Source organism: Pogona vitticeps, chromosome 3 (genome assembly GCF_051106095.1).
Source record: "Pogona vitticeps strain Pit_001003342236 chromosome 3, PviZW2.1, whole genome shotgun sequence".
NCBI classification, from domain to species: domain Eukaryota; kingdom Metazoa; phylum Chordata; class Lepidosauria; order Squamata; family Agamidae; genus Pogona; species Pogona vitticeps.
Window position 1 is genome coordinate 245,535,211 of NC_135785.1, and position 20,925 is coordinate 245,556,135.

A 20,925-nucleotide genomic window follows, 5' to 3' on the forward strand; every position below is an offset into this window, starting at 1 on the left:
GATTTCCAAAAGAAGCGAAGCTTAGGCTTTGCAAAATAATAATAAAAATCGACTGCACATATAGAAAGTTCCTTTCCCCAAATATGGATCAATTCATCTAAACTAATAAAGATTATGCAACTTATTACAAGAGTGCACTGCAAACCTATTTCCATTACACTAGTGATAAGAGATGGACACAAACTGGTGATTTGTTTCTCCACCAAACAGATGTTTGATGCTTCCCAGCGCTGCCTGCTCTGGTGGATACCCACTCAGGGGCAGCACCCCAGCTTCCCTGCCCTGTCTCTTCCAGGTGCTACCTCTAAGTGGGCACTTCCAGAGGAGACAGGGCTGGGAACCATTAGACACCTGCTCAGCCAAGAAATAAACTGGCAGTTCACATCCATCTCTACTAGTAATACACTATATAGGAAGAGGGGTGACTAGTGGGATTGTGTTACAGTGTTTTCCTGGGATTGAAATTAAGCTACATTATGTCCATGTTTTGGATAAGAAGGAACAATCTGGTCTACATTTCATCGCTTTCTCTTTGTACTACGTGTAGCAGTAGATATCCAACTGGGACTGGTTGACGTTTTGGAGGACAAGGATATCATTGAGGGTGCTTCCAGTTGTCTAACATTAGCATCATGAGTTTTAGGATTTTGATATCTTCCTGATGATCGAGTCCTAGCAGAACAACACTGGATGTCATAAACCTGAAGTCTGACTATTCCTGGTTTAAAGTGGGATTTATGACAATCCTGCTTTGTAAAATTGTTAAAATATCACAGGAACGGTCCACAGTGATAATGTATACAATCTTTATTCTCTTTGACTGGAAGTTAAACAAACATGTTCTGTAATCATTATGGTATAAAAGCTTCTTGCAGGGAAGCGGTTTACAGTAAAAAAAATTTCTTGAAAACAATGATAGACTGAGGGTACAGCTACACTAGTAGCAGGAAGTGAGCTAGTGGGGCCCACTTGGGCTTTATAAGAATGATCTAATCAAGACTGACCACATGGAAACAGATCCTGCTAGTATTGTGAAGTGGCTTAATAAATGAGCCACTTCAGGATACTGGCATATTAATCACTTCCCCCTGCAGGCCCGTGCAGTCAGCTTCTGAGCCTGGGGACCTATACTGTAATTCAATAGTCAATAGTTGCAGCCATTTTGATAGTCAGAATTTTAAGGCTTGATGTTACAGTCTACAGCTTTTGGATCAATATTGCAGATGCTCCTCCTCCTCCATTGCAAATTCCAGCAAGGCCATATTCTCCTTGCTTTAGTGCATGAGCCATGTGAACAACAATTCTTGCTCCAGACATCCTAAAACACGAGAAGAAGCCCATCAGTTCAGTTTTGAGTTTCATAAACATCCTATAAGTGCTTGCAATTTATGCAGGCTAAACATTTCATTTTTAAAAAAAAGAGTAATAAACATAATATAGCTAAACTAAGCAGCCTTACAAACATTGACAGTTTTGCTCACCTCTCAAGCAGTTTGAGAATAGCATGCCACTGCACAATTTGGAAGCAAGGTGAGGATATGGGTAAGTTGAGAAAAAAAAACTAATAAGGTAAGCCAAAGTGGGTGGGACAAAGTAGTAGGAGGGAGAAGAAAACTAGTACATTTGTACTAGGCCAGTTCAGTTGTTTGTCTAATGCATATTTGAGTCCTTGAAGTGGCAACTGTTTTCCAATGTCTCAGGCAGGAGGCTCATATCAGCCAGCCATGCTCCTGAACCAGATGCACAACAGCAGGAATCAAGGACCTGCGGCTGTCCGTCCCGACAGTCACTGGCTATCAGCTCGAACACTAAGGATAATGGGAGCAGAATGGCAGCTTCTGGAGAATCATAAGTTCTTCACCTATACAGACTGAGCCCATACTCTCGCATAAGCAAGAGAACTAACTGCATTCCAGCAAGCTGTGACTAATAAGTAAGCACTAAGTAATTCTCTAGTGAGATACGATATGAGAACACATGATCCTTCCTAGGTTGTTGGGGTGTGGTTCCCATGGTTCTAGACTCTTGAACATTGTGCTGGCTAAGATTAATGATAACTACTATCTAACAACATCTAAAGGGCCTCATGTTTCTTACATGGTAAAGAGTGAGTTATCTAAGTTTCAAAATACTGTGACTATCAATTACCACACTAGCTGTTAGACTTCCTTTTTTGCTTGTGATTTTTTATAAGCTAAAGTTAAATTTTGAGCTGTACAGTACAGATTCTTATCTCCTGGTGGATTCTGAAGCAGGATGCTTAGCATAATACAAATCACTAACAAGTCTAATTTTGAGTAAAAATCTGGAAGTATTTTCTGTATAATTCAAGGTGGTCTTTCCCTCCCTTAAACAAAATGGCCATAACAGAAGAGGGCTAAGAGTAGTTTTCACACTCTTAATTTCTGTCATGAAAACTATACAATGAAATAAATGCATTACTTCTCTTACCCAATTGGATGTCCTAAAGAGACTGCACCACCATGAATATTCACCTTCTCCGGATCAACATCCAGCATTTTAATGTTGGCTAAGACAACAACACTGAATGCTTCATTGATTTCCCACATTTTGATATCTTCCTTTTTCAGTCCCGTTTGACTAAGTATCTGAAAAGAAAACAAATCTAACTTTTTCTGTGAGGTAGACGCCTAAGATGTGATTTGTATTTTAATTTGACTGCAATTAAATTCTACTTACTTGCAGCATGCCATCCCATATCATAATTCTCTCAGTATACAATAAACAAGCATTTAGAGTTCCAATATTTTAGATAAAATAGAACGTACAACCATAGAATAAGAAGTAACACAAAGTAGAAGGAGCAGAACTCAATAACTAGAAGCTTAAAACACTATGCAAGCTGCTAAAAACAATTAGCTTCAGTTGAGCTCAACTGCAGTTTCCAGACCATTGGGAAAAAAGGAGGACTATATGTGTCATATACTATAATTGCTTAATGGGAGGTCTTCAGAATATAAACAATTGTAACCTAGTGTTTTCCATCCAGCACAGTAGCCCATATTGCTACGGTAGTAAACATCTCACACTACGTGAAGTTAGTTGAACTTTTAATGTCAGTATTGGATAGCACACTTTACATGGGGCAAAGAAGTAAAAAGCAGAGTACTGTATATAGCTTATATATCACCCCATAGTGCTTAAAGCACTTTGGGCGGTTTACACTTTAATTATGCAGGCTACAGATTTCCCCCCTGACCCATGAGCTGTGTATTCAATTTACGGACCTCAGAAGAATGAGTGAACCTTGAGCTGGCTACCTGGAATTAAACCCAGGTTATAAACAGAATTTTAGCTTGCAATATTGCAGTTTAACCTCTGCTCCATGAGGCTGCCTTTGAAAATTCCTATTACCAGACATAACATGGGATGACTTAATATAAATTCCATAACAAAAACATGGCGTAACTATCAGTTAAAGTCTGATAAATGTTAATTTCAATTATCTTCTGTTTAGTTTGTCAACTCATTATCTTGCAAGTCCAAAATAGTGAATTTTACCTGAGGATACCACCTAAACCTTTTAAGTATGTTTACTTACATTTACAGATAAAATTGAAAAGCTCATTTGCTAACAGTGTGGATTTTTTTGTAAGCAATAAATGTGAAATGCAAAAAATCAAAAACATCAATACAAAGAAAAACTAAGGATTTTAATGCACTTTCAATCATTTCATACTTTGGTATATATGATTACTATAGATGAACTATGATAGATGTCAAGTAGGCATGATTTCAGGACAATTTTCATATGGAAGTCGGGAAATAGGAGAAAGGATCACTTTCGTTGTTACCTTAGGAACAGCAAACGCTGGTGCAATTGGGAAGTCAATAGGATCAACAGCAGCATCTGCAAAAGCTGCAAGAAAATAAACACGAACAAAAAAAATTTAAACTATATCCATGTCATTTAAGTTACATTTTGGACATCAACTCCCAGAATCCCCCAGACAGCATGGTCACTGACAGCTGTATTTCAGACTAATTCTTCTATGGTACTCATGTAAGAAGCATTAAAGCAGGGACGGGTAAAGTGCAATCTTCCATATGCTGTGATTTCCCAACTCTTCAGCTGGGAAAAGCATTCCAACAATATGCGGACGACTGCACTTTGCCCGTCCTACTTAAGAATTTTGTTCTGGCAGCTATTTCTAAAGCAGATACAGCAGAAATTTGAGATTATTCCTTCCAAGGAACTGAAGAGAATGATGAAAAGTCTCCTGAATATTTACTTAAGAGTTCAGAAAACTGTCAAGCTTTCATGGCAGCTTTTCACCAAGAAAGCAAACAGATCCACAGATTTAAAAGAAAAGGAAAAAAAACAAAGTTAGGCTGTCTGTTTTTAGTCAGGGTTGCAGAAGCATTTCACAAAATGTTGTGAGAAAGGCAAGATACATACCTACTATTTTAGCCAATGGCTTAGCATTTAATCTCTTGGCTGCTTCTGAAGTCATCAAAACCAAAGCAGCTGCTCCATCATTCAATGTACTGGCATTAGCAGCAGTTACAGTTCCTGAAAAAGGTTATTGTCTTTTAGGAAAAATGATGTAGTGCCATCACTTCCAGAATACTCATCATACAGTAGGTTAAATTCAATGGCATCATCCCAACATGTATATTTCTGGTTCTTAGCACAGTATTAGGACTCTGCAGAAGACTTCAAAACCCAACTAGTTAATGGATGGAGAAATATAAGACTCAAGGTATGAGCTGACAGAATACCCAAGAGCTATTTAATCTCCCCCTGTTTTTTTAATTCAGGGCTAATCTATCATAAAAAAATATAATTATATTAGGTTACATTGTAAAAGGCTGACTGCTTACAATATTAAACCACTGACTGACCAAAAACATACTATTGACACTATAGGAAATAAAGGACGGTTAAAATTAAAAAAAAAAAAAAGCAATTTCACAGTTGAAGGGATGTTCTAGCACATTCAAAATCTTACCATTTTCTTTTTGAAAAACTGCCTTCAACTTTGGAACTTTGGTAAAGTCAACACGTTTGTACTCCTCATCTTCTTTAACTTCTATGTCTGTTTTCCCTAAAATAATAATTTATTTCATGAAAAGATGTTGAGTGTATACATCAGAGTTGATTTTAACCTTGAGTTCTATCATCAAGCTTCTTGACTGTTGATACTAGGCACTGCTTAGCTTCATGATGGACACCAAGAATCTTTTGCATAATGTCACACTTGTTCTACTTCTCCATTATACATCCTCCTCTCATTTTGTCTTTGTATCGCCCCACAACTGACCCTGGTTAAGAAGAATGCTTTGTAAAGACATCCTATATGGCATTTTGGCTCAGTAAGAAAAATACAAGAAGAAAAGACTCACTGAAAAATATAGTATTGCTAGAAAATAAAGGCATCAACAAAAGAGGTAGACTAAACAAGGTTTCATTCAATAAAGGAAGCTGTGGCCCTGGGTTTGCAAGAACTGAGCATAGCTATTAAGGTCACCATTTCATAGGGTCACAATAAGCTGGGAACAATTTGATGGCACATAACAGGAAGAAAACTATAATTTAAGAGTTTTCTGGAAACTCCTGTTTTACTTGGTAACAAGAGGAGAATCTGGTTTTGGAAAAGCAAAACCTCTTAACAATAGTTTTCATTATGTACCATCAAATTGCTTCTGATTTATAGTGATTCTGTGAATCACCCTGAAACTGGCTTTTGCATTTTGCCACTTCTGATGCCAGCTTATACCCTTTATTCTGTAGAAGGCAAAGGTCCACTGCTAGCAAAAATGGCACAGACCACATCAACAGATAAAAAAGTAAACAAAACTTTAACTTTATAGATGACATTGGTTCAGGCCCACAATAATGAAAACAAGCTACCATGGCCACTTCTTTGAAAACCACATTGATTGACATATCCCAAGAAATGGATAAAACATCCAAAATGAAGTGGTAACTTCAAAAGCCTAGATAACTAGATTTACCAAATCTAGGCCAGTATTCTCTTCATTCTGCTTGTGCAATGGTTTGTTGTAAGAATTTCTGGCTTCTTTCAAGTGTGCATAATGAAGTGTGCACTATCTCCTTGCACAATAATAAAACCCCATTCATTTCAATGGGGAGCCCACCAGCTTAGTAGTAGTAGTAGTAAACTTATTCCTGTAAATTACATGCCACAAATGAGATTTATACATGAACAATAAAAGGATAAGATCCAAGATACCTAATTATACCTAAAGGATAAGATCCAAGATACCAATTCTGACATAGTGACCATTTCCAGGGCTTCCAAAGTATAAAGTAAAGAAGTTCCTTCCAATAACACGTTGGGACTGCACAGTGTGCCCAAGGCTATACAGGCTGGTTCTTCTTCCAGGAGTCACAGTGGGGAATCAAAACTTCCAATCCCAGCTATGCAGACATATACTCCAACTCACTGAGCTGTGAAGCCAGTATAATAAAAATATGCAGATACAAAAGCTAAGCCTGAAACTACCACTTAGCTAAGTGTTTAGCAGAAATAATAATCTTCCTGACTGTAAAAGAAAGTAATGAATGCCCACTTGATAACTCGCATAAGGAAATGCATCTGCCAATACACAGTTAATGCATTCCACTTCTGAACCCATGAAGTTATCAATAATTTGATCCAATCTGCTCCCTCTTCTTGATTCAAAGTTTTTATTATAGCATAAGAAGACTTCATGGATAGTTATGCACAAGCCTAAACAAGAATATGGCCTTAGGATCACAAAATCTAAAAAAGGATAATGCAAAATTGAAAATGGTGCAGAAAAGAGCTATAAAAAAGATAAAGAAACCAGAGCCACTCCCCTACAAGAATAAATTATAACATTTAGAACCATTTTAGCTTTGAAAATGCATAGTGCAGAGAAAATACAGAAATACTTTTTCTCTTCTCATAATGCTAGCACCTTGGGAAGCTGCACAGTGGGAGACCCAGAAGAGACAGAATGCTGTACTTCTTTATGGAGCACAGAGCTGAGATGTGAAGTTCTTCTCACAAGATATGGATAGCTTTAAACTATAGCATTAAACCTGGATAGCTTTAAAAGAGGACCGAATAAATTCAAGGAGATAAGACTATCAGTGTTACTAGCCAGGATAGCAGTGCATCACTTTCAGTACGAGAGGGTGCATCCTCTATATATCAGCTGTTGTATGTATGAATGTAAAACGGGGTAAATTACAGTCATGTCCTACTACCGCACTCTCCATAGGCAACTGATTGGCCTCTGTATAAACAAGGTGTTGGACTAGCTAGGCCTCTGGCCTGATCCATCACGGCTGTTCTTAAGTTAACTTATATCCAAACAAATATTGCTGATATAAGGAAGATAACCTTGAACGTTAGTGATTACTAGCTCAAAGGGAGGCCTTAAGTGTGAAGTTTAAACAGTATTGGAATTCCAGGTGAAAAACCTGTGAAACACTGGAGGGTTGAGTGGAAAATGTCTTAATATGGGGATGTAGCAACAGAGATCTAAAGCCCCATGAAAGCTGAACAGAAGAAATGCCTACAATTTCTCTTTACAGATTATTTGTATTATACTCTTCTTCAAATAGGCCTGAATTACCATAAAGCCTAGGATATTGAGCACACCATTTATGAGATAACTCAAATATACCTTGTAACTTGACCCACCATGATTGCACATTTCCTTTTAAATGCTATGTTTGTCAAAACACAGAAATTAAAATTCCCACATTTTCTCAAGACCTAGTGCTTAGATTCCTAGTTCTGCAGGAACCTCTGAAAGTAGCTAACAGGAAGAGGTTACAACACTAATTCTTGTGTTAACACATCTACCCTTTGTACTACTTTTAAGCTATTAACCTGGCCAATTCTGGGAATAATTTGGAAACCTTTTACTAAAGGATCAGAAAAATGTTTTATATCAGTGAGTCAGACAGATGTGAGAAAACAAACTGAACCTTCTTTAAAGGTAAAGGTTCCCCTTGACATTTTTAGTCCAGTCGTGTCCGACTCTAGGGAGCGGCACTCATCCCGCTTTTCAAGCCATAGAGCCAGCGCCTGTCCGAAGACGGTTTCCGTTGCCACGTGGCCAGCATGACTAGGGAACGCCGTTTTACCTTCCCACCGAGATGGTACCTATTTATCTACTCGCATTTACATGCTTTTGAACTGCTAGGTTGGTGAGGAGCTGGGACAAAGCGATGGGAGCTCACTCGGTTGCGTGGATTCGATCTTATGACTGCTGGTCTTCTGACCCTGCAGAACAGGCTTCTGCGGTTTAGCCCACGGCGCCACCACATCCCCATAAACCTTCTTTATGACATGTCTATTTCAGATCTGGTGCTTTTAGGGGCAAGCTGGTCTCATTTTAAAAATAAATCAGTTTCAATTCAAATTGTTTTCAACAGCCTTTTAGAGGGAATTAAACAATGCACTAATCAACAGAAAAAAAAACCCTGCAAAATTCTATGTGACTTCGGCAGTATATCTCTAATACGACCAGTCTTCATTCATAGTCACACGTTGATTATCACAGCATACATAATATGTTTATAGCAAATCTAATTTTTGAGTTGTCAGCACATGAACCTTTCATATATCACAAGATGGAGGGATTATTTTAAATCATACTACCTTTTTGAGAAACTGTAACAGGTACAATTTCATTTGCAAAAACTCCTGAGTCCCAAGCTTCCTTGCTTTTCGTATAAGATTTTATAGCATAGGCATCTTGATTTTCCCGTGATATAGAAAGTTTCTTAGCAGTATTTTCTGCACAGTTACCCTAACAGGAGAAGGAGAAAGAATCAGGGAGTTAAAACAAGTAAAGAAGCACTGACAGTCCTTTAAGAATATAGCAGATATCCATATGTCAGCTGCGCCGCTTCAAAAAGAGATGACATGGATAAGAATTTGTTATGCACCATGTGTGTCATTTACTCAACTGACTGAAATCCTATGCATGTTTACTCAAAAGTTCAATTGATTTTAGTGGGATTTACTTTATCATGTTTCCCCAAAAATAAGACAGAGTCTTATATTAATTTTTCTTCCAAAAATGCATTAGGGCTTATTTTCAGGAGATGTTTTTTTTTCATGTACTTTTTTCAAATGCAGTTATGTCATCTTCTGCTGGTTGCTGCACAATGCTGCACAATGGTGGAAGGCAGGTTTTCACTTAACTAGGGCTTATATTACAAGCATCCTGAAAAATCATACTAGGACTTATTTTCAGAGAAACAGGGTACAATATGTATATACAGTATAGGATTTCTCACAACAGTGTTGTTCCTACAAAAAGGTTGATTTTCAGCAACTTATATGAGTCAACAAATATTTATAGATGCTTTAATTAATTTTAGGGCTGATAGATAGCTCTGTGGCTTAGTTCTCTGGCTGTGGAGCCAGAGGTTGAGAGTTCAAAGCCCCACTGTGCCTCCTTCACAGGAGCTGGACGTAATGATCCATAGGGACTCTTCCAGTGCTGTAGTTCTAAGATGCTGATAATTATACAGTACATGTTTAATATACGCACATGCTCTGTCTGAAATTGTTAACAATAAGGTTTGGGTGGAAGAAAATTCTTCCTGTGGCTAAAAGTCTTTGACTTTTCAAGCAAACTTAAGAAGGCTGTCACACCAAGGCCACACCCCTGAAGTCTGAGTAGACATATGCCTGCATTTTGTTTCCAGTTATCCCATAGCAAGAGCAGCTTTCAGATGTCCAAATGGAATTCATCAATGTGTTTGTCCATAGAAATAAGCTAGATCAGAATTATTGCAGGGAAAGCAAAAGGTAAAATGCTAAAACTGCAGAATCTTAAGCATTTGGTTTTCTTCTTTTGTGAAAAATTACACAATGCCTTGGAAGAACTGAAATAAGTCCATGCAAACCTGTGTTCCATAAAACTTGCTAATCTTCAATGAGCTACAAGATTCTTTCTAGCGTTTGCTGCAGTTTCTTCTGTGAGCTGCAGATAAACAATCTTCTAAAGATAACGTGTAGGTTAATAATTCTTCTGTATATACCCGTGGATTCAGTATCCAATATCAGGAGAAAATTCAGTGCTCAGAGAAACATACTATTTCCAGGATTGGATGTTACCAGCTATGAAAATGGAACAACTGCATGACCTACGCTCAAACTCTGTGCAGATTTGTGATCAGGAAAGAACTGTGAGCAGCATCTTTTCAAGAAGTGTAGCAATAAACAAGAGCTGCAACCAAAACCACCTGTGTGTTGACTATGTCCTCATCTGCAAGTAAAAATGCACCCCATAAGTAAGTTCTTCCTTTCCTCATTTTGTATTAGTGGCCAGTAAAACCTGCCATGACAACAGCAAGACATAATGTAGACTGAACTAGAAGTTACTGAATGAGAAGGATAAACTCTCCCTAGGGCTGTTATTTTCTCAGCAATATCTTTTTCTTTGTGAGAAGTACTTCTGTCCCCTAATACCCAGTGTAGCGTAGTGACAGACTAGGACTCATAAGACCTGGGTTCAAATCCACACTTTGCCATGGAAAGTAACTGGGGGAGGAGTAGAACTAGTAAAACCATTGCTTAAATATTTCACTTACTTTAAGAGCTCTGTTAGGATTGCTATATGTTAGTACCAAGTTGAAGGTAACAGTTCCACCCAGATGATATGGTCAAATTCAGCAGAGTTGCAAAAACTATATGTCATGGAAAGACAGTACCTTCACTTCATTAAAAGCTAGTCAAGTTAAATACAAGACTCAGAACTCCCTACAACTTTACAATAATAACAAGTAACTGTAAGACATTAAACAGTATTTACCATATGAATTTTGTTGTAAACATCAGTCAAGCCATCTTTCACAATCAGATCTTCAAGCTTTATTCCTCCATAAGGCGTTGCTCCCCTGCCCATTGTGTAGGGCACATTCGACATGCTTTCCATTCCACCAGCCACCATCACATCCTGTTCAGAAAGATGTTGATGTTACTTAGTGATTTATTTAAATGATAATTTATCTCACTCCCAGACAAAATTTTGCAAGATACTCAAAAAACTAATATGATATAATAATCTTCCATCAATTAGATCTTTTCCTCTAACTGATTATGCAAATATCTATTTTGATATCTGTTTTGATCTGTTTTCATGCTTCTAGAGTGTACCTTGCTTTGCTTGTAATGGTCTAATTCATTCCATCCCAAAGCCAGGGGCATCAAATTTCGTAATCATAGAAGCATTGCATCAGTTTCCCATGTAAGCAAAGTGATGCTCAAGATTTTATAATAAGGACTTGAAGCACACAGAAGAATTTCAGAAGAAAATCAGTCTGTACTTTATACATTAGAGCAAAGCCTTTGACTGTATGTATCATGAAAAACTCCAGGAGGCAGTGGAAGACAGGAGGGCCTGGCGTGCTCTGGTCCATGGGGTCACGAAGAGTCGGACACGACTTAATGACTAAACAACAACAATCATGAAAAACTATGGATTCTTCTGAAAGAAATAGGTATCTCAACATTTGATTGTTCTGATGTATAACCTACACTCTGGACAAGTACTGTTATAACAGAATATGGAGAAACCATTGTTAGATTTCTTGGACAACGGTATATTTTATCTCCTTAACTGTTCGATCCATATGCAGAAAACTTGTTTAGATTCAGATGATGAAGTTAAACTGGATGGAAGAAACATCAACAAAGCAAGATTTGCAGGTTATACGGAAACATTGCTGGCAGAAAGCAGCAATGACTTGAAGACACTACTAAGGAAAGCTAAAGAAGAAAATGCAAAAGCAGGATAACAACTGAATGTGAAGAAAAAATAATAATAGCTACAGAAGGATTGCATTATTTTAAGGTCTATAATAAAGACATTGAACTTGTTAAAGAATTTCTATACCTTGGTTCAATCATCAATTAAAATAGTAAATGCAGACAAGGAATCAGAAGACAGATTTGGAAGGGCAGCTATGTGGGATCTAAAATACATCCTGAAGTGTAGGGACGGAAACAAAGTGTTGCTTGAAACAAAGGCCAGGATCACCCATACTATGGTATGTGCAAAAATAATATACATATGTGAAAGCTAGACAATACTGAGGAGAAAAAAATCAATTAATTTGAAATGTAGTGTTAGATATCATGGATCTCCAAAGAGACAAATAAGCAAATTTCATATCAAAGAAGCCTGAACTTTATAGAAAATAACTAAACTCAGGCTACCATTCTCTGGACATGTCACGAGAAGACAAGAAACACTAAAAAATGCAATAAAGCAGTACAAAAAGAATAAGACATCACATGAGATAAATTGACTAAAAAAAGAATGCCGGCGGCATCCAAGTTAAATAAATAAACAAACAAACAAACAAACATTCTACACAGAGCGGATAATGACCTTCAAAAGGTTCTACCATTAATTAATTCATAGGATCACCATAAGCAGGAAGTGATTTGACAACACATAACAAAACAAAGGATCCTTCTAAAGGAAAAAAACAGATCAATAATATATTAAACAAGCCAAATTTTGTCGCAATATCAGTACAAAAGTTAGTGATATCTGTGAGTATCATTTCCAAGGAATCTACTGCAAGAATCCAAAATCTTTGCAACAAATTTTCCTACCTGGTTCCCACACATCAGACTCTGTGCTGCCATCATAATGGATTTCATTCCAGAAGCACAAACTTTGTTGACAGTAGTACAAGGAGTTGAAACCGGTAAACCTACAACAAATTAAAATAAACCATTAAGACATGTCACAAGACTTCTTCTAACAGCACTACTTCTATAAAGATATATTTTCACCTAAGCCATTAGTTATTAGCTCATTCACAGGCAGCACTGTATTGTATGGATTTAATCATCTTCACTTTAGTAAATCATTCTGACAACATTGCTCCACATCTGCTGAACAATCTATCACATTCAGACAGAGTACCCAGCAGATGGGGAGCTAGAAGAAGAAAAAATTAATGGAGAAAGAGATACCCCTTGGAAGAAAATGCTTTATCAATTTGAATTTTAATACTGTTGCGGTATTATGTACACTGTATTCTGTCAGTACTTTTACCTTTCTTCTAAACATCCAGCATTTACATTACTTGACATTACAAAGCAGTATCTATTTCCAATAATGTATAGTCTTACTTAACAAGACTGAACCCAACCTGTACCTTATGTAATCATGACCAGTAAAACACAATTTTGATACCTGCACCAAGAGTTGCTTGTCTTGCAGGAGCTTGTCCTTGCCCAGCCTGGATGACATTGCCCATGTACACTTCTTTCACCTCCTGTGCAGGGATACCTAATGACAATCAGATAAGTCATTTCTAAACATTAAGTAATAATATAGAATCATAGAAAAGTAAAGTTGGAAGGGGCCTACAAGGCCATCAAGTCCAACCCCTGCTTAATGCAGGAATATAATCAAGGCATATCTACCAGGTGATTATCTAAGTTTTTCTTGAATACCTCCAGTGTTGGAGCACTCACCAACTCCCGATATGTGTATAACATATTTCCCCCCAAAATTAAAGAAAATTAATAATGTGAACACAAAGAATAAGCTGACCAGAGTTTCTACATAGCTTTCATTCAAAGACAGAATAGTTCTATCAGATGGCAACTCCCACAAGTCTCAAGTCCAGCATCTCCAAGCTGAACATATATATACAGTGGACCCTCTACTTAAGGAATTAATCCGTATTGGAATGGTGGCTGCAAGTCAAAAAGTCTGTAGGTCAAATCTCCATTGACCTACAATGCATTGAAAACCGATTAATCCCATAACCAACGGTTTTTATTCTATTTTTGTTCCATTTTGGGGTTTTTCTGGGCTGTAAGTCGAATCTAAATTTTGCAGCCAGAGAAGTCTGTAACTCGAAAAGTCTGTAAGTTGAGCCGTCTGTAAGTCAAGGGTCCACTGTAAGTAGTACTGCAAACTAGTACCCTTTTTATGCTGGATGAAAACTCAAAGTACACCTTCTGCTGAGAGTCTCGGCAATGAAACAGAGTTTCAGGAATTCAATCATGAAGTATACGAGAGTCATACACCTTACCTGCTCTTTCTACTGCTCCTTTAATTGCAAAAGAGCCAAGTTTAGTTGCTGGATGTGAGAAAAGAGATCCTTGGAAAGATCCAATGGGCGTCCGGACAGCACTTACAATGACTACTTCCTAAATACACAAACATTGCAACAATTAAAGTATTTATTAAGAAAATGTAAATGTTCAAATTTAATTTCACTTAGATTACAGAATGGGGGCTTGTTTTATATATTTCCAGTATTAATGCTTTATGTAAGTGAACTCCTGTTGTGCAACTCCATCAGGAGTAAATGGTGACGGTATGATCACCAGGCAAGTTTAATATTTAATTTAAAATTCTCCATCCTCCCCTGATTCTGAGGTTTCTGATGAAAAATCGCTGCAGGATCACCACTGGCAATCTTGATCCAGTGGCAATTTTCTAATATTCTTCCCTAACCTGAGACTTTGAAAGGCAATTTCAGGGGGAAAGGAACGGAGGGCATAGGCAGATTTAAAATAAAATAAAGGTTAAAGTCACCAGGTGAAGACACCATCACCACTTACAGATGAGAGTTGCATCAACTGGATTGCAGCCAACACGTATGACTGGGAACCTCTCCATTTGCCTTTTCGAAGGGGCTATGAAAGCAGGATTATGTAAATAATGATCGAGTCATTTGAAAAACTAAAGAAACTCTTCAAAACATTCAAGAGAAAATCAGACAACCATCTGTCAGATACTCTTTGATTTGGACTGCAACATTGAGCAGGGGGTTGGCCTCAATAGCCTCATAGGCCCCTTCCATCTCCATTATTCTATGAAATGCTTGCAGTCCACTCTGCTTCATACTTACATTTAAACCACGCTGCTGTGATGAATAGCGTCGGCTTACAATGGTTAATGCCTGAAAAAGAAGATGATTTTTTACTGTCTACTATATTACTGCTATGAAAAATTAGTCCTGTTTTACTGACTGCAAAGTAGTACTATTTTCCCCATTATATGTATTTTAAACTAATTAAACACTTTTTGTTACATTTTTGTAACACTATTCAGTGTCAGAAATAGTTCCATGCCAAAGAATCCTGATGTGAGAGCAGCTAGAAAAAATAATTCTTTTAACTTTACAAATAATTTTCATGAAGTATGACTTCTAAAAATTCCTAACATTTGAAATTACATGGTAGGTAAACAATCAGGATGGATCTGATGTAAATAAAATTAATTTAAATCACAATTTAAATTGCTGCAGGGTGGATAGAAATCAATTATTTTTTAAAAATAAATCAGATTTTTCCTTTTAAAAATTAATAGTTGGTTTTTATCCACCATGCAGTGATTTAAATCATGGTTTAAATTGGTTGGATTTAAATCTACCCTGTAAAAATACTGCTGTATTGCATATTGTCTGTTTAAGACATCAGTGCTATTCATTTACCCTTTGATCCTGTGACCTTTATCCCATTTAGCAGTTTAGGACAATTAATAAACATTGGCTCAGCCAGACACTGGGCAGTTTTTAATCTGTCTATTTTAACCTCTCTGGATGACTTTTGCCATAGTGGGCAGTGACACACATAGATGAGGATCTATGACAGCATTACCATGGGAGCAATTTGCCAGTCAATTGTCCTTTCTGTACAGCTTCCATGTACACAGGGGTATTGCTTCAAAAAAGTAACTCATCTATCTTGCATCAGTCTCAGAAACTGAAGCCTGATGAGGCAACAATCCCAGCAACAACTGAGTACCATCATGAACAACAGAACGGATCTTAGCAAAGTACAATTCACCAGTAAGCATCATTTTCACATTATGCATAAACTTTCACAAGAAACAGTGATAGCCACCAACCTGGATACTCCTTCCAGGGTATTGAAATAAATGCAACAATTCAAATAATACTAGACATGACTATCAGCCATACTGTATTTGTTCCATCCTTGAGACCCAAGTTCAAATTGCCACGTAGGTGTCAAAACTAGTAAATCCACCCCTTAAACATCTCGCTTGCCTCAAAAATCCTACTAAGGTTGTGGTATGTCAGAGTCAACCATTCCTAACACACAAATCAGTAAATGCCCAAATTCAGGACTATATCGATTTAGCACGGGACAAGCTTTTTATTTTTGGAAAACAACTGCCTGTGACCGACCCTCCCCCCCCAATACACACACACCATCTGGGAGGATTCTGTGGAACATCTGGGATGATAAACATCTGGGAGAATTTTGTGGGGGGGGGAGCCCACACAGGCACACCCCACACCAGCCTGAAGGGGTAACCTCAAACTTGCCGAGGAGGCCCTGTTGCTTCTAAAGCAGGGCAGCAACACCGCCCAGGGCAGCCCGCCAGGCCTCAGAGAAAGTGGCTCTGGCCGGACCCTTCTCCCCCGCTGGGGGTCCCGAGCCCCCTCCTTCCTGTAGGAAAGGGCCAGGGTGGCCTCACAGGCGCACGAAGCACCGAGGACGCCCTGGCTGCCCCTCGCGGGAAAAGACGCCCTCCTTCCAGTTCCCCCGGCGGAGGGCAAGAGAGAAAGGCCGGCAGCACCGGAGAAGGACACGGGAAGGTGCCCGCCAGAGGCGAGTGGGAAGGGTCTAAGGGAAGCTGCCCGTTGGGCGGGGGGGAGGGGCCGAGATGAGGCGCGGTCTTCTCCTCACCCGAAGCGTCTTCGGCACCTGCCGTCCGCCCAACATCCTTGCCGTCCGCGGCCTCCTCTGCAGCACCAGCGACAAGCGCACAAAACCCTTGCGATCCCCTCAGACGAGTGGCTGCCACAAACCGCGCACGCGCCAGCGCCTCTGCCGCCGTCACCTCCAGCCGCACGCGCACCCCCCCACACACACACAGACACACCCTTCGGGCCTCGCCTCTCTATCCGAACCAATAGGTGCTCAGGAATAGAGACTCCGTCATTCAGAGCCCTCCCCTCCCAGCACAGCCGTTTTCGCCGGGTTAAAGAGAAGGGGGCGTGGCACCCAAGAGAGCAACGCTAGCGAAGGCTGTTGGGGAAAGGGGCGTGGCGGTAAGAAGGGAAGCCGGAGGGTCGGGGCACGGATATAAATGCAGCTATTCTATTGGATAAACACTGGTGGGAGAGCGAGAGCGGGGTGGACAGAAGGGCAAAGGAAAACCTCCTTAGGTGAGAAGGGGGTGTGGCTTATTGGCAGCATGGGGTTGGTTGGTGTCTCTATTAATAGAGGATTGAAATGGAGGGTCAGGATCCTCCCATTCTGAGAAGGAGTTTGTAGTGTTGCTTTTTACCAAGCAAGCAAGCAAGCAAGCAAGCAAGCAAGCAAGCAAGCAAACAAACAATAAATAAATAAATAAATAAATAAATAAATAAATAAATAAATAAATAAAAGGCAAGCCCTTCTTACTGGTGGGGGGAAAAGTGGAGGTGGGGAAAGAGTTAAGGAAATGCAAGCTTGGACTAATCTGCCAGCAAGTTGAGTCTCCAAGCAAGAACTAGCACTGCAGAGTGACATCCAGGGAGTTTATTCAGATATCCCCATTGCAGTCTGCGGCATCTGTTCCCAGAAGCTCTGTATCAAAGAAGGCGCACTCTGTTTTTGCTGGTCACCTGTTTCTGTTGAGTAAAACCTAAACCTATTTAGTTTCTCTGCATGAAGTTTGCCCAGTCCATTTTAGATCCGTGTAATGGGATTTTTAAATATTTCCGTAGATTATGTTTTCGTAATATTTAGCTTTATTAGCATGCAAACATAGAAAGTCGCCTTTATGAATTGAACTGGTTGACTGAGCCCCATAATATCTCTGGCAGGGATTTTTATGCCCTCATTTTATGCAGGGCTGGATAAGGCCAGATTTGTCTTACCTCAGCTATGAGGTGTATTTTGCGCTCCACAGATAATTGGGCTGCAGTAAATTGTATACAATTTTCAAGCTGCCATCCTGTCTCTGAAAGTTGTTTGCCTATACCCAGGCCAAGAGAAAGAATGTGGAAATGGTAGATTCCCTCCGTCAAGCGAATTGGGAAGTGCTGCCACAGCGAGAACTGATGTACATCCACCTTGCATTGGCCTCTTCCCCAAAGGAAGGTGGTGTTCAAACTAGTGCAAGTAGAATAAAATAGGCAGCAAAAGGGCTACTCTGTAGATAAGAAAAAGTAATCCTGTAACAAAATAACCACCTTCAAATATTTCAGGGGCTGTCCAAAGATCGATTATGTTTACCTTCTGAGGCTCCAGGGTAAGACCAGAGGCAATGAACGCAAATTGCAAGAAACGAGGTCTCAAAATTTGGAAGACTTTTCTGATGGTAAAAGTGACAAAAAAAAAACCCAAAACAGGCTACCTTGAAGGGTGATGGACTGTGCTTCACTGAAGATTTTTTTTGAGATGTTGGGTGTCATCTGTCTGAGTTGTTTTAATTATGCAGCACCTGCTTCATGGAGCTGAGGCTAGACTTGGTGAACACAGGATCGTGTTCTATGATTCAATAAATTGAAGGGGAATCACTTCCAGTGCTAGAGTAATATGATTCAATTTATTTTCTCCTTTGGCTGGCTAAGGCCGATGAGAGTTACAATTCAACAACCTATGGGGGACCAACATTTGCCGACTTATCTAAAGTTAGTGAGATTCCCTCCAGTCAGCTAACTCTTTTCATTTCTTTTTTCTTATCTTATCCCAACCTAGTATCCTTTCTTAATTAATTGTTTTAATTAATATAGAAATTGTATTTTATGATTATATATATATTTTATATAGATCTATTTTATGTTGTAAGCCACCCCGAGTAGACATGGTCTAGAGGGGCGGGGTATAAATTTAATAAATAAATAAATAAATAAAATTCAGTTCAGTTCCTTTCACAAGCAAAGCATGTGCTATTCCACTGATTTGTGTGTGTTATGGGCCACCAGGTCCCTTGCCATTTAAGGTTGACTATGTGAATAGTTTGTGGCTTCCGAAATGTGCCTTGCCACCTGTGTGTGGCCTTGTACAATCTGCACAGTCCTAGAATGCCATCAGAAGAAGGAACAGGTAAACAATGTATTTGCGAAGGCTTTCACAGCCGGGATCTAATGGTTGTTGTGGGTTTTTCAGGCTCTTTGGCTGTGTTCTGAAGTTTGTTCTTCCTAACGTTTCGCCAGTCTCTGTGGCCAGCATCTTCAGAGGACAGCACTGTGCTGTTCTCTGAAGATGCTGGCCACAGAAACTGGTGAAACGTTAGGAAGAACAAACTTCAGTACACGGCTAAAGAGCTCGAAAAACCCACAACAACCAACAGGTAAACAGTTTTTGAGTGCTTTATAGAGGGCATGATTGTTGCCACAGCTCAGAAATGATTTGACAGCAATGTATTATAATTATTTTTTAACACATTAGACTTGGGCTAATTAGACATTGATACTGTTCTATCATATTACAAGCCCAAACACTGAAATTAACATCAAAGAACAATGTCTTGCCCAGTGGTTGAAGTTATAATTTTCAAACTCCACACTATACACAATGACATTCCATCTTACATTTTGGGCCCCAAATTGCTTCCAAAGCCTGTGGTCCTGGAATCAAAATATTCTCTGTCATGCTCAAGCTCCTAGTTTGCAAAGGCTTATTATAGTGATGATTGTGTAGTACTGAGGGAAATAGTATTGTAGCCAAACAAATATGAGCTAGAAACGCTTCTGACATAGCAGATTGGTGTGTCTTCCTGATCATGTTTTTAAAACGTATCTCCAAAGATAACATACTTATTTCACTGGGAAAGGTATAAGGTAACTATTTTTGATGCTGCTGCTATTTTAAGTTGCTGAATACCTGAATCTTAACCAAAATTGAAGATATTGAGTTGTATTAATAATTGTATTGAATATCAGAAGTGAGTATAATCAAAGGATGTGTCCAGTGTGCTGTGCTTAGGTCAAGTATTAATGGATGAGTTTCAATTGTTGAGACCTGAGGATGTGGACAGGGTGCTTGGATCTATCCATTCTCGCACCACTTCACTGGACCCTTGCCCATCTTGGCTAATTGGAAAATCTGCCGGGGGGGTTGGCACCTGGGTCCAGGAGGCCATGAATGCCTATTTGAGAGAGGAAGTGGTCCCTACTACTTTGAAAAAGGCGGTAATTCGACCACTCCTTAAAAAGCCTAACCTGGACCCAAGGTTGGTGGTTAACTATGGATCAGTAGTGAACCTCCCTTATTTGGGCAAAGTGTTGGAGCGGGTTGTGGCCAGGCAACTCCAGGCACTGCTGGATGAAACGGATTTTCTGGATCCATTTCAATTGGGTTTCAGGCCAGGTTTTGGTATGGAGACTGCCTTGGTCGCCCTTTGCCGGGAGAGAGACGGGTGAGTGTGACCCTGTTGATACTCCTGGATCTCTCAGCAGCTTTCGATACCATCGAACATGGTGTCCTTCTGGATAGGCTGGCTGGGTTGGGAGTTGGGGGCACTGCTTTACGGTGGTTCCGCTTCTTCCTAGCTGACAGTGTCCAGAGGGCAGTGCTGGGGGACAGTTGCTCTATCTCATGACATTTATGTGATGGGGTTCCTCAGGGCTCGATACTGTCCCCCATGCTGTTAACATCTATATGAAACCGCTGGGAGAGGTCAGCAGGAGGTTTGGGCTGAGGAGTCAGCAATATGTTGACAATACTCAGCTCTACCTTTTGTTTTTCACCAATCCAGGTGAGGTGGTTTCTGTGCTGAACTCGTGTCTAGACCTGAAAATGGACTGGTTGAGGGTTAATAAATTGAAACTCAATCCAGACAATACGGAAGTGCTGTTACTGGATGTTTTGCCGGACAGGCTGGAGGGCCATTTCCCTGCCCTGAATGGGGTTACAGTTCCCCTAAGGGACAGGGTCTGCAGCCTGGGGGTGCTCCTGGACCCCAGTCTAACTCTGGAAGCCCAGGTAGACTTGGTGGCTAGGG

General features: G+C 39.5%; 1 protein-coding gene across 1 annotated transcript; it reads right to left on the bottom strand.

The window, feature by feature from the left end:
* Positions 1–792: 792 nt before the first annotated feature.
* On the bottom strand, positions 793–16,846 carry ACAT1 (acetyl-CoA acetyltransferase 1). The gene is made up of 12 exons (XM_020803141.3): positions 16,677–16,846; positions 14,870–14,920; positions 14,045–14,162; positions 13,195–13,290; positions 12,606–12,706; positions 10,795–10,938; positions 8,628–8,778; positions 4,974–5,069; positions 4,421–4,534; positions 3,816–3,880; positions 2,452–2,609; positions 793–1,318 (listed from the first exon to the last, which is right to left on the bottom strand). The coding sequence occupies exons 1-12, from the start codon at positions 16,710–16,712 to the stop codon at positions 1,198–1,200; spliced, it is 1,251 nt and encodes a 416-aa protein (XP_020658800.3). The 5' UTR covers positions 16,713–16,846; the 3' UTR covers positions 793–1,197.
* Between the last annotated feature and the right edge of the window lie 4,079 nt (positions 16,847–20,925).

Bases quoted from the DNA above. Each gene is read 5' to 3' on its own strand.
- ACAT1 (XM_020803141.3), bottom strand. From the start codon at position 16,712: ATGTTGGGCGGACGGCAGGTGCCGAAGACGCTTCGG. The intron at 14,921-16,676 runs GTGAGGAGAAGA...CTTCTTTTTCAG, and splicing joins AGGTGCCGAAGACGCTTCGG to GCATTAACCATTGTAAGCCG. The intron at 13,291-14,044 runs GTAAGGTGTATG...GATTGTCATTAG, and splicing joins AGGAGCAGTAGAAAGAGCAG to GTATCCCTGCACAGGAGGTG.